Source organism: Bombyx mandarina, chromosome 26 (assembly GCF_030267445.1).
Source record: "Bombyx mandarina strain Sakado chromosome 26, ASM3026744v2".
NCBI lineage: Eukaryota > Metazoa > Arthropoda > Insecta > Lepidoptera > Bombycidae > Bombyx > Bombyx mandarina.
In genome coordinates this window covers 3233870-3247497 of record NC_143232.1, presented here as the reverse complement: position 1 = coordinate 3247497, position 13628 = coordinate 3233870, and the positions used below count along the sequence as shown (strand labels likewise).

Genomic DNA, 13628 nt, shown 5'->3' with positions numbered 1-13628 from the left:
TTAAAATATTCAAATCTGATTCGTAAAGTGATATTACACTACATTTTCTAAAGAGTTTATCGGGATAATGTGGATAAGACGGGCGTCTTATCCACATTATCCCTGATTCCGGCAAGTCACTGGGAATTTCATGAAATCACCGATCTCATCAGTACCCTGTGATCTATCTATTTGTGATCGGATTCGTTCGAGCTCTTTTTTTTATAATCTGATGTCACATGCGAAACATTTCCGTTTCCGACAATTTGTAATAAATGCCAGTTTAAGCCTATTATGTTGAATAAAAAAAAACTTTTTTTGATTTGATTTGAGTATAGTTACAGCGGCTGCCCCACCCTTCAAACCGAAACGCATTACTGCTTCACGGCAGAAATAGCCAGGGCGGTGGTACGTACCCGTGCGGACTCACAAGAGGTCCTACTACCAGTAATTACGCAAATTATAATTTTGCGGGTTTCATTTTTATTACACGATGTTATTCCTTTACCGTGGAAGTCAATCCTGAACATTTATGAAGCAAGTATTTCATTAGAAAAATTGGTACCTACCCGCCAGCGAGATTCGAACACCGGTGCATCGCTAGATACGAATGCACCGGACGACTTATCCTTTAGGCCACGACGACCTCAAAATTATTGTACGTATAAAAAATAATTTGGAGATAATAAATTATTGACTGTTAAATTAGATGTCCTATTATATTTTGAAACCAGTACGACACCTTATAGTTGTAAATCCCTTTATTCATATTCATTGTGTTCGGCAAGTATATATTAACTCTATGACCACATTAATAAAATTAGTGTATATTCCATTATAACTGGGGCATAAATACTTTTACTCTTTGTTGTATGCAAAGAAAGACTAAACTTAAATGTGAGTTTGATAATGTGTGTAATTCAATCATGACTTGTTTTCCACCGAGAGAGTAAATTTGATTACAACTTTCATATATCATAAGTGTACGACTATTAAGAGTAAATATGTATAAATAATATATATTTTAATGTACCTAATAAAACATAATATATTGAGATAAATACAATAGCAGATAGTTTAGAAGAAATCCGCTAATCTGGAATATTCTCATATTTTATTATTAAAAATATCCATGCATCATATATTTATGTATTTATAGTATGATATTACTACAAATATTTAAATAAACAAATAAAAAATCTTTCCCACGTGTGTTTCGTGTTTTATAAATAATTATGTACATATATTTAAATCCCGACGGAGGGGAAATTAATGGTACAAAACGATAATCACCTTTTTGAATGCAGTAAGATAAAACCCTTTTCCTAAATCGTTTAGTGCATTCATCGTTATCGAGATCTTCGGTTTTTACGTATTTCCTGTATCCGGCTATGGCGTATACATAGCTTACGTCTGTGAGGCACGACGCCGCCGTCAGAATGAACTTCGGATGGACTATGCACCCTCCACACAACCACGCCGTGTAGTTCATTATTGATTTCTCAGCTTTCACGAGATACACCTGAAAATAAGTCATCATCATTATCATAATTTCAGCCTATCGCCGTCCACTGCTGAACATAGGCCTCTGCAATAGATTTCCAGTGCGACCGGTCCATTGCCACCTGCATGCAACGAGACCCAGCGCTTTTTACTAGGTCGTCGGTCCATCTAGTAGCCGGATGGTACGTGGCAAAAAAGACCTCTGGAAACGCACTGTGGATGACTGCAGTGGCTCCAAGTAGTATGGATGAGCTCTACTTCGGTGGCGGGCGGTGCGATGGTAAAAACGAGACGTTGGTATCATCTCGAACAATTCCTCAGAGCACTCCCCATGGAACATGCGGTACAATATACAGAGGGAACCGAAGTCCCTCCGCAGACCTAGAGCTTACTGTATAGAAAAAAAAAAATATGTTGCTATAATCTGGTTTGAATTAGCACATGGCATGTCATTTGGAAACATCGATATCTAACTAATCAATTTCTCACCATATATCTGACATCAACATCAACTCTAAGGCCATTTAAAATTTTTCGCTGACACGTTGTTCCTGGAAATAAAAACAAAAACTGTTGTTGTATTTAAAATAACTAGAGGTCCCGCAGTAGTCGAAATTCGACTATAATTAATTGGAATTGTAAGTTTGTACACATAATATAATCACAAATTTCGCCAAGGCTACACTATAAAAAAATATCTATAAAGACAAACAATATTTAATTTATTCTCAATTTAACCGCAGACGTCAAGAACAAAAGTTTGACAATAAATAGTATGCATGCGTGTGTGCGTCAAATACATGGTATGTAGTGTGTGTAAATTTTTTCTTTTTTGATTTAATGTATATTTTATGCATTATTTAAAAAACTATTAGCATTGTGCACTTCTTCTCTATATTCTCTATAAGTGTGGAAAATTTCATACTCCTCCGTCGGCGCAATTTTCGTAAAAAGGGATACAAAGTTTTTGCTTCACGTATTAATATATAGATGTATTTGCTGAAATAAATACACAAACGATTCGCGATCTTTTTTTTTTTTTTTTTTTTTCGTATAAACTGGTAAACTTAATTTTTTTTTTAAATACAATTTTATTGGTTAAATTTTCCTGTTTAATTAAAAAAAAAACATTTTTATTGATAAACACAACGGAAAATACAATCTATTAAAAATAAGTTGCTGTTCGTTAGTCTCGCTAAAACTCGAAAACGGCTGGACCGATTTGGCTAATTTTGGTCTTGAATTATTTGTGGAAGTCCAGAGAAGGTTTAAAAGATAAATAAATATGAAAATGTTCGGAATCAAATAAAAATAACAATTTTGTTTTTGTTTGATGTGTCGTCCCTCGTCGGAAGGATTCCTTTTGTTTTTTTTTAAGTTTATTTTATACAAAAGTTTAGGTCTTTTATTTATCGATTGAGGCACTACGAAGTCTACCGGGTCAGCTAGTAATGATATAAAAAATCACGCATCTGTCTGTTTACTCTATTATTTAATACTACTTGTCAGAATACAGTACTTACTCTGTACATTAAAAATTACGAAAAATATTATTACTAAATACCGCCACATTGCATTACAACGGAACGTAGTTCAATGATTAGTTTTGCAATCGAAAAGTGATGTCGTACCGTGAAATTACTTACACGAACATTCTACGTATACCTGCGTATATAGAATACTGAATGAAATTTCGGAAAATACACGATACTACCTACACTAAAGTTTTTTGATGGTCGTTTGAATTTGAATGCATCTTAAATGTGAACGTAATTTGATAATATTTAAGACGCAGTCTATTTTTAAACACGAAATCGAACATTTTATGATAAATGATATAGATATGATAATTCGATAGTAATATTTTTTGGAATGAAGGCATTGCTGGTCTCCGACCTGGTGGCTTTTCCAGTTTGACCAGGACGGGCGAGGAAATATCGATCGAGGATTAAGAGCTATTTACGATAAACAGGAAGTCAATATCATCATCATCATCATCAGCCTGCGACAGTCCATTGACGGACATAGCCCTCCCCCAAAGCTCGCCACTGAACCCGATTTTCCCGAACCCGGAACTCGATAATTCCTACAATAATGGCATTACTCATGTACACGAATAGCCACTTAGATTTCTTGGCCTGTGGCCGTTTTTCAAACATGGAACTTTGGAGTGTTTACCACCGGTTCCAAAAAAAATTGAACACGCGCTCCAACCTAACCGTGGGGATTCCATCAACTTACAATTAGGACGTTGATCTGGCGTCCCACGTTAGGCGATGGTATTCACTTCATAATGTTTATGAGATCCGTTAGTCATATAAAACCAAGCAGACCATGAGCCGTTTTCCCATAAACGCGAGTAAAAAAAGTAATCAATTACATTGTTAACTGCCCTTCTATTACCGACATTAGCTCTAAGGACCATAAAAAATCGCCGTGTTCAAGAAAGCCAGTTGTAAAATAAATTGAAGTAAGATCCCTTCGTATAAATTGATTTCTTTGATAGAATTTATAGTGGCAGGTCATGCGTAAAAAGGATCAGCGTCAAATATGCAAAGTAGATGCTCAGATTATCCTCGTACCTGATGTACAGTCACGAGGAAAATACGATAGGAATTGAAACATTACACGGAAATTTTCTCCGCTGGAAACGACTTCTATATCTGACACGAAAATCGTATTGTGAATCGAATTTCGAATTTAGATTACTAGACTTAAGAGTCAAAATATTAAGGTAATAGCAAAATTACGTTTCCTTTTCAGGCTTCGAGTTAGAAATAAACGCTAAAAATCGTTACAGCAGCATAAAAATGCTGCATTACAATCATGTCTTCTTGGTAATGTAAGTCATTGAAATATGTATACGTAATAGCGATGCGTTTTTAGTTTGTAGCTAATTCATTATGTAAGTATGAAACTCTGTGGGTATTTTTCAAAAACAAATTATTTGGAATCTAATCTTTAATACTATTTTTTTTAATGGATTTTATGACCTGGTAACTGAGACCTTTAAGTCATGTCTTATCTTAATTAATATTCTAATTTTTATGAAAAATGATATTATGGAGTGAAATGAAATGGATATAATTAATTTGAAACATTAATCAACTGAGATGAAATGAAATGAAATGGGATGAAATTAATCTCAGCGAAATGGTGGTCATTTACTAAGATTTTTTCAGTGGACTTTTTGGAGGATCCCGAGAAGTTATGTCCAGCGGCTTTGTTTCATTTTCCCACATTTGTGCACTTTAACAGATATTAAACAGTTAATAAACCACCGTTATTACACATTTTAACCTGAAGAAACACGAAATAAACAAAATAAAACAAATCACACAACTTCACTCCTCGCGTTCCCGCCAAGAAGTCAATCTTTAATACATTACAAAATATGAAATTACCCTCACTAAACTAATTACTTGACTGTAACTGAACAATTCAATTGCTTTAATTATATTTACTAAACTAATTCGCTGTTTCAAAGTCTAATACCACATTTCTTTCTTCATTTATAGCAATTCGTATGCAATAGTATTCTTAAGACACAATTTTATTGACAGTTCACTACTTCATACTAGTTTGTTATATTCTTAATATTAGAATTAGTTCATAAAGGAATGCGCAAGTCCTCATATGATTTTTTTTTCTTTTTTTCCTACCTATGCTGATAGCCTTGAGACGCTATTTCAGCTTCACCCTAATGTATAAGTGAGCTCACGGGGCTCAAACCGGAGTGTTGCTAACACTGGCTCTAGCAAGAGCAGTGCTTCGCAGAATCTACCACCGGATCGGATACGCGACCCACTGAGAAGATCCGGCGAGAAACTCATTGGGCTGTGTCTGTGGGTAGCTCATGTGATGGAATTAATTGAACAAAACTGTGACAGATTGTTGGAACAGATTACAATATGAAAATCTCAAATTTTATCAAAAGTAGAATAATAATATATTTCATTATTAAGATTGATTACAAAAGCAGTCCTTTTCGTTCTTTTGTCATCCCATGAGACCCGGTCGAGACCTTAACACAAATTCGTTTTGAAGAATCTTATTCAATAAAAACTTTATCATCACTTCATAATGAGGTGACAAATTTGAAAAGTTAACATGCAAAAGGACTTTCCGTTCTTTTTTAACTGTAATTTGATTTGAATTATTTTAGTTCATATATATGTATATCTAATAGATTTGTTGTCAGGGCATTTTGACATAGTTCGGAAAGCTACTGCGTTGACGAGATGAGAATCTGGGAAAGCTGGTACGACCATGAAGAACACAAGAGGTCGAGGATGGTCCCCAACAAGACGTAGCGATGAAGCAAAAAGTTTGGTGGTCAAAATCGCCACAAAAGGACCTCTTATTAGTCTGCACGGGTAGGTACCACCGCTCTGCCTATTTCTGCCGTGAAGCAGTAATGCGTTTCAGTTTGAAGGGTGGGGCAGCTGTTGTAACTATATCTTAGAACTCATATCTCAAAGTGGGTGGCGGCATTTACGTTGTAGATGTCTGTGGGCTCCGGTAAGCACTTAACACCAGTTGGGCTGTGAGCTCGTCCACCCATCTAAGCAATAAAAATAAAACATGATAGTTTAGCTATTTGAAGCTTTGCTATTGAAATATTCATCTATCGTAGCAAGGACTCAGTTGATCGGTGTCAGTGTGGGTCACAACACAACTCACAAAACGCTTTTTGTCCACGAGAATTAATGAAACCTCGTTCATTACGCCACTTGCACCTCCAGCTACTTTGTTCGAGATGCCCGCTTTGTTGGTAAAATATTGCTGCGTCTCGATTTGCGTCATATCTTGATTTTGCTTACGGGGTAATATTCGGCATAATCATGGCATAGTCAATATACCATCCAAACAAATCAGGTTGAACGACCCCTCAGAAATCGAAATCTAAAATATCTATTCAATAATAAACCGATAAACTGAATGAGCTATGTATAATAACCGGCAAACTTCTTGAGCATTTGTTGACGTAGTGGGGGTAAGTTTGCGCATGGTACACTCACGTGCAAAAACATTACTTACTCTGCGTCATAATGCTATTAAATTATTAAAATCAACATATGTATTTATTTATATATTTATTAGAACATCAACAAAACATATAGGTTAATAATTGTAATAATTTAATCTTGGGGTAAAATAGATATTCCTTCTATTAAGTCAAAACTAGAGCTGTTGCCAGGTCTTGGTTCAGTTGAAGCGAAGCTGGTATTTGTAATTTTTTTTTTCGTTATCATAATCTTGACCATCATCATCATCACTGTTTTCATCACCCGAGTCCCTATCGTCGTGATGAGTCGACATAGGGCTCATCGGCGTAGTTTACAACTCGGTCGATTCGGTCTTCTTTTTTGTCTATAATTAATTATTTTTTGAAGATATTCGATTCGTAGTAATCGAATGTTACTCTTTTCATTTACCAGCTTCCGATTATTTTCTGTTCTTTTTTTCCATCTGAAGCCTAGCTCTTTCATAATTCGTCGTAAGCTTCATTCCGAGCCATTAAAATTTATATCTTCTTTAAATTTTTCGAAGCCTTTCTACGGTACGGAGTTTCGCTGCTTGTTATGTAGTTATTATGATTACATCTTTTTATTACAGATTGAACGAAACTATCTATTCCGGTAACTTTCTTCTTCCCTGATCTTTTCTTACCCGGAGTCCGAAACACGGCGAGCAAGCCAGAGCCTTTAGCTTCGTTAATAATGCACCTAACAGTACTCACTGATGTTTTTGTTGCTTCCGAAGTCTGTTTTAATTTTTCCATATCATTCTTCCCCTGTTTTATAAAGAAGCAATATACGTCGTACACAAATTTTCTACCCTTTCTTTTAAGTACTACACCAGTTTGTCACGGCATAGTGTATGTTTTATAAAAAATCAACAAACACTCAACAAATAGCAATGGCAACAAAGTTCACAAGCAATTATAACAAATAACTTAACGATTAATAACGATAGACTTTCCACTGTACGCAAGCGTACTTTTGGGAGCAAGCGGAAAGAGGGCGCGGTGCGGGACGCAAGGTTCGACTGATCTACCAATAACGCGCTCGATACGATTTCCCCTGCCGTCGCGCCTCACCCTCACCACCAAAGTGATCTAAAATTCGGTTCTGCGCAGTCAAGGTCATTTGCTCAAGAAGTTTGCCGATTACTATAATGAGCGGTAAAAGAAAATTATGTAGCAATTAGCTGACCCGGCAGACTTCGTAGTGCCTCAATCGATAAATAAAAGACCTAAGCTATTGTATAAAATAGACTTAAAACAAACAAAAGGAATTCGTCCGACGGGGGACACATCAAAGGAAAAACAAAATTGTTATTTTTATTTAATTCCTAACATTTATATTTATCTACCTCTTAAACCTTCCCTGGACTTCCACAAATAATTCAAGACCAAAATTAGCCAAATCGGTCCAGCCCTTCTCGAGTTTTAGCGAGACTAACGAACGGCAATTCATTTTTATATATACTAGATGAACAAAACAATTTCCGTACATCACTAGAAGAATAAAACACCCTTTCTCACTCCTGGAAACGAAAGATAAACATTCTCGAGTTTGATTTGACACTTGGCACGAATAGAATCAGCGGTCTGTTTACTTAATGCCAGAGTTAAATGAAACTATACACGCAACCGTATTATCTATATATTAATACGTGAAGCAAAAACTTTGTATCCCTTTTTACGAAAAACGCGAGAACGGAGGAGTATGAAATTTTCCACACTTATAGAGAACTAGCGACCCGCCCTCGCTTCGCTTCGGAAACATTAAAACACACATGAAACCAAAAAAATAAAATAAAATAAAATGAAAAAAAAGTAGCCTATGTTCATCAGGGACAATGTCGGCTTCTAATGGAAAAATAATTTTTCAAATCGGTCCAGTAGTTTCGGAGCCTATTCGAAACAAACAAACAAACAAATCTTTCCTCTTTATAATATCTTTCCTCTTTATAATATTATTATATAAGTATAAGTATAAGTATAAATATAGAGAAGAAGTGCACAATGCTAATATTTTTTTTAAATAATGCATAAAAGATACATTAAATCAATAAAGCAAACATTACACACACTACATACCATGTACTTGACGCACACACGCGTGCATACTATTTATTGTCAAACTTTTGTTCTTGACGTCTGTTGTCAAATTGAGATTAAATATTGTTTGTCTTTGTTAATATTTTTTTATAGTATAGTCTTGTCGAAATTTGTGATTATAGAAGTATAAAATACAATCGTAATAGTGTACAAACTTACAATTCCAATTAATTATAGTCGAATTTCGACTACGGCGGGACCTCTAGATTTAACAATAAAACAAACGTGTTTTAGTGGTTCTACAATTTACGATGAAAATAAGTTTTTTTCCAGAATTTGTAATGCCTTTGTAGGCGAGCCTGGGACCTTGATGTTGGCTCATCGTCGTTTATGGACATCAGCAATTTCAAGGGCACAACCAAGCCGTTTTCTACTTAATAATTTAATTTACGTTAGATAATTAACGTTAATAGTAGTAATAGTAATGTTAGGAAATCATTTTCTTTTTCTATTTTACATGCGCCGGGTAAAACTATACAAGTTTTGCCAACGTACTGCATGAAATTAAAATAAAATCGCGCACCGCAATAAGCGTATCTATCGCGATAAAACTACATAAAACATGATTTGATTCATAAAATTCAATAACCCCTCATTGGTGGTACGAAACTACCCAATATCAAACAATGACCAATTTTAGATGAATGAATGAATTTTAATGAATCTCAAACTATTGACAATCGAAAATGCGACAAAAGCGGAAAGTTTGAGGAATCAGATTCGATTTATCCACTATCCTGCTGTTTGCTATTTACACGGGCAGGAAGTGTTAAAACGATAGATGCAATAAAACAAGATAGTTCCCAATTATACATCTATCGGAATTATAATTAAAATTTTAGCTATTTCCATGTCAATATGAAGGATTTTTTTGAAGTTCATTTGTTAAGGGGAATTTTTTAATTTAAAGAACAATGGGCATGTTCACGAGTTATTTAATTGGTAAAATCGTTCTAGAGATTGTTGTCTAAATACTCAAAATCAGAAATAAGCAAACACAATGTATCTTTATGATTGTATTAATATGTAGACATTTAAAAATATATTCCATTAGAATTAATCTTTATTTTAATTCTTGCGACACGATCTTTTTTTTTATTACTTAGATGGGTGGACGAGCTCACAGCCCACCTGGCGTTAAGTTCTTACTGGAGCTCATAGACATCTACCACGTAAATGCGCCGCCCACCGTGAGATATAAGTTCTAAGGTCTCAAGTATAGTTACAACGACTGCCCCACCCTTCAAACCGAAACGCATTACTGCTTTATGGCACAAATAGGCGGGGTGGTGGTACCTACCCGCGTGAACACACAAGAAGTCTTATCACCAGTAAAAATCTATAATAAATCAGTAAAGATCTTTGAGTACATTCTTCATTTCCAAATACTATTAATCATTTTAAAGAATTACTCTTTGAAGCCGCAGTATCAAACTTGTTCTATGGATTTTAAATAAAATTCTTATCTCGATCCATTAATTAATCTCTTAGGAAATTACGAACGTCGCTCTTTGAGTCTATCGGGAGTTGCTACTGAGTAATTTATATTATTTTTTCATTTCCCATTGGAAAGGGCGAAAATTGTTTGAAAACTTTTCACTTGGTGAATTATAGAGTAAAAAGACAAGCAATAAAGAGTGCTTGTTAAAAAGTCTAGTCACGTTTTAGTGATGTTATAAGTTTTGAAATATCGAAGACTTATTTATTACCTTTGGATTAGATTCAAATATTTTTCATGGCCATTTTTTTTATTTATTTTTTATTGCTTAAATGAGTGGACGAGCTCACAGCCCACCTGGTGTTAAGTGGTTACTGGAGCCCATAGACATCTACAACGTAAATGCGCCACCCACCTTGAGATATCAGTTCGAAGGTCTCAAGTATAGTTACAACGGCTGCCCCACCCTTCAAACCGAAACGCATTTCTGCTTCACGGCAGAAATAGGCAGGGTGATGGTACCTACCCGTGCGGACTCACAAGAGGTCCTACCACCAGTAATTACGCAAATTATAATTTTGCGGGTTTCATTTTTATTACACGATGCTATTCCTTCACCGTGGAAATCAATCGTGAACATTTGTTGAGTACATATTTCATTAGAAAAATTGGTACCCGCCTGCGGGATTTGAACACCGGTGCATCGCTTCAACCCGAATGCACCGGACGTCTTATCCGTTAAGCCACGACGATTTTTAAATTTAAATTATTGCAAATGTTAATCCAGTTTCATAGAACTATAATTTACTGATGTTTTTTTTATTAAACAATGTATAAATTTAGCTTAAGATTTATAGTTATATACTTATCAACCGGTTTGTTTATCTATATATCAATACGTGAGTATAAAATTTCCCACCCTTATAAATATAGCGAAGGATTGCAGAATGTGAATTATTTTTTTTATTATGATATACCTAAAAATACATTAAATCAATTAAAAAAAAACTTGACACACGCTTTTGACACACACAAACACGTATATACACCCTTTTGTTTATAGTTAAAGTCAGGTCAGGTCAAATTCAGAATAGATTGATATTGTTTGTCTTCAATATTATTTATCTATAGTGTAGTAGCCTTGGCGAAATTTGTTAATATAGTCTTTGACAATCGACCCTTAATAATGTTCAAACTTATAATTTAGATGAACCATAGTCGAATTTCGACTACCGGGCCTAGTCATATTCATTTTATTCAAACACGAACATTTTACATGATAAAAGTTTGTCCGACTTGTCAGACGCATATGAGATTTCGGCATTATCTAGCTACTCGGCTTGACTCTCTTGTCATCGGTATGAATCATTAATATCCTTTTTGTACCTTTAATACCTTATTCGATTTATCTCCATCTATTCGTCCCCCTAATTTCGATAATACGTATTGGTGGCTTATAAATGCATTTGTTGTTTCACTGCAATTGAATGTTTAAGCCTTGAGAATGGCGGCGTAAGATTACAAGTTTTGTTTTTTTTGAGAATTACGTTTCGGCCATTAAATCATTACACCTATTTACGCTTTTATATATTAGCTGATACAGACAGACGATTAGGAAGATTTAAAACAATCTTCATATACCTTAATGTGGATATGTCAAATAAACATAATGAAATTAAATTTAAAACTTACCCGATGCCTCTGAGAAATTGAAACCATGTCTACAAAAGGTGTAGCGCGTATTAGTACCTATCGAGTAACATACTCGATATTTTTAAATTAGTATTTTTAGAAAAGCCTTATCTATTTACATATATTTTGTGAAGGAGTCGTTATTCTCCTGCCCTTTTCCCAGTCACCTGGGGTCGGCGCAACATGTTTTCTCCTTCCATACCCAGAGGGGTATATCATTTCTTCACTCACTCCCCTCTTACATATATCATCGTACACGCAACTATTCACTTTTTCACTTCTTTGTGAAGGAGTATTTGAATAAATTTTATTCAGCATCAAGATGTCCGATTAAGTTAAAAATTTGAATACGAATCAAGAATCGATCACAACATAATAATTTTGTAAGTTTGCCCTAATATGTTCACTAGGATTCTAGACTAAACTAGAGTTAAAATGTTTGTTCACCAATATGGAGAGGGGCCAGGGAGGCGATTCTCGCCCAAGCCCTCTAAGTGCCCTCTAAGTGTTTCGGGTCCCCCTCACACGTCGGTCTGGGGACCGGCGAGGGGGGCCTAAAAAGACAACGCGCAAGCTGCTCTGCACGCGTCTTATGCATGGGTATTCGGGTGATGGAAGGCCGGCTATCCTCAACCCACGCTGGTTCTGACCTAGCGGGGTATTCCGTAGGATAGACCATTGTAACCGGCGCGATCTAGGCGGGCTTCAGATAGCTTGCCGACCGATAGGGCTGGTAGTGGTGGCGCTGACGACCGCCGGTCCGGCGCCCCGAGGGGGATAGTGATGGGAGAGATATGCTAGGCACTAAACGCTTCACTTTCCCCCCTTTGCCTTTTCATGAGTTCTGTCTCTTGCGAGGTTTGGACGTGGGTTGTTGAGCGACAGGAGGTTTTAGTCAGTTCGACATGCCCCGCCCTCCATCCCCAGTGGAGGGCGGAAGTCCGACGATTTCCTACCGACCAAAAAAAAAAAAACCAATATGGAGAACAAACATTTAATTTTTAACTCTTAATTCCACTTGCTATGTGTTATAGCGTGTTGTAAAACTATATTCATTTTAAATTTACAGTGCGTTTCTATACTAATTAAGAAAAATACTTTACTATGTTGATGTGGCTTAAAAACCTTAATTTCTTAGGTTTTTTTCATTTTAAATACACACTGAACAAACTCAGAAATAAGCTTTGAGGCTTTATGATTCCAGCCGCACAAAAATCAACTCTACTTCTTTGAAATTAAGAAGCTATATCACTCGTTTTTTGCAAGCGAAATATTAATTTGAATTTTCCATACCAGAAGTTTATAATTCCATGTTTTTACATACGTCAGCTGCGTTTAGCACCTAATTACCATAAAGCAGGCTTTTGATAAGCCCCATAAGAATATTCATGAGTTAAATAGGCGGGGGGACGTTTGAAATTTCATACTTACGTACTTTATAGGTTGTCCAAATATGATTGAGCTCTAGTATTAACGAGATTTTCTGAATAAACTTAGTTGAAATTCAACGTGTTAATTTTGTTTGGTAATATTTTTGGATATAATTAAGACTTAAATTTAATCTGTACTGTGTTATTTCAAATTCAGTAGCCAATTTTTTGTCTATTAGGTATATAATATTAGCGGACCGGACAGACGTTGTCCTGTTTAAATACTAATTTAACTTGTTTTTTTCTCAAATTATTATTCGGTGTCAATAGGCCCCGATAACCGCCGAACACCAGCGAGTCCTAAGCCAGTATGGTAAGCCAGTATATCTCACAAATCCGTTTAGTATCATATTTCGTAAATTTTAAGGTTCGTCATTTTTTTGTCTACTTGTTGTACTGCTTTGTGTTTCCCAAGCGCTATGACATATCCTTCTTCAAACGAGGCTTGTGGAGAGTG

The 13628-nt window shown here is 35.6% G+C and overlaps 1 protein-coding gene across 1 annotated transcript in view; it reads right to left on the bottom strand.

Moving 5' to 3' along the window:
* LOC114249139 (uncharacterized) overlaps nt 1-13628 on the bottom strand; it is an 80513-nt gene that overhangs the window by 19535 nt on the left and 47350 nt on the right. The window contains exons 2-6 of the mRNA XM_089738735.1: nt 6166-6300; nt 3446-3568; nt 2985-3006; nt 1972-2033; nt 1273-1501 (exon numbers count right to left, since the gene is read on the bottom strand). Coding sequence (XP_089594861.1) covers nt 1273-1501; nt 1972-2033; nt 2985-3006; nt 3446-3568; nt 6166-6300 — 571 coding nt within the window. The remainder of the gene's footprint in view (nt 1-1272; nt 1502-1971; nt 2034-2984; nt 3007-3445; nt 3569-6165; nt 6301-13628) is intronic.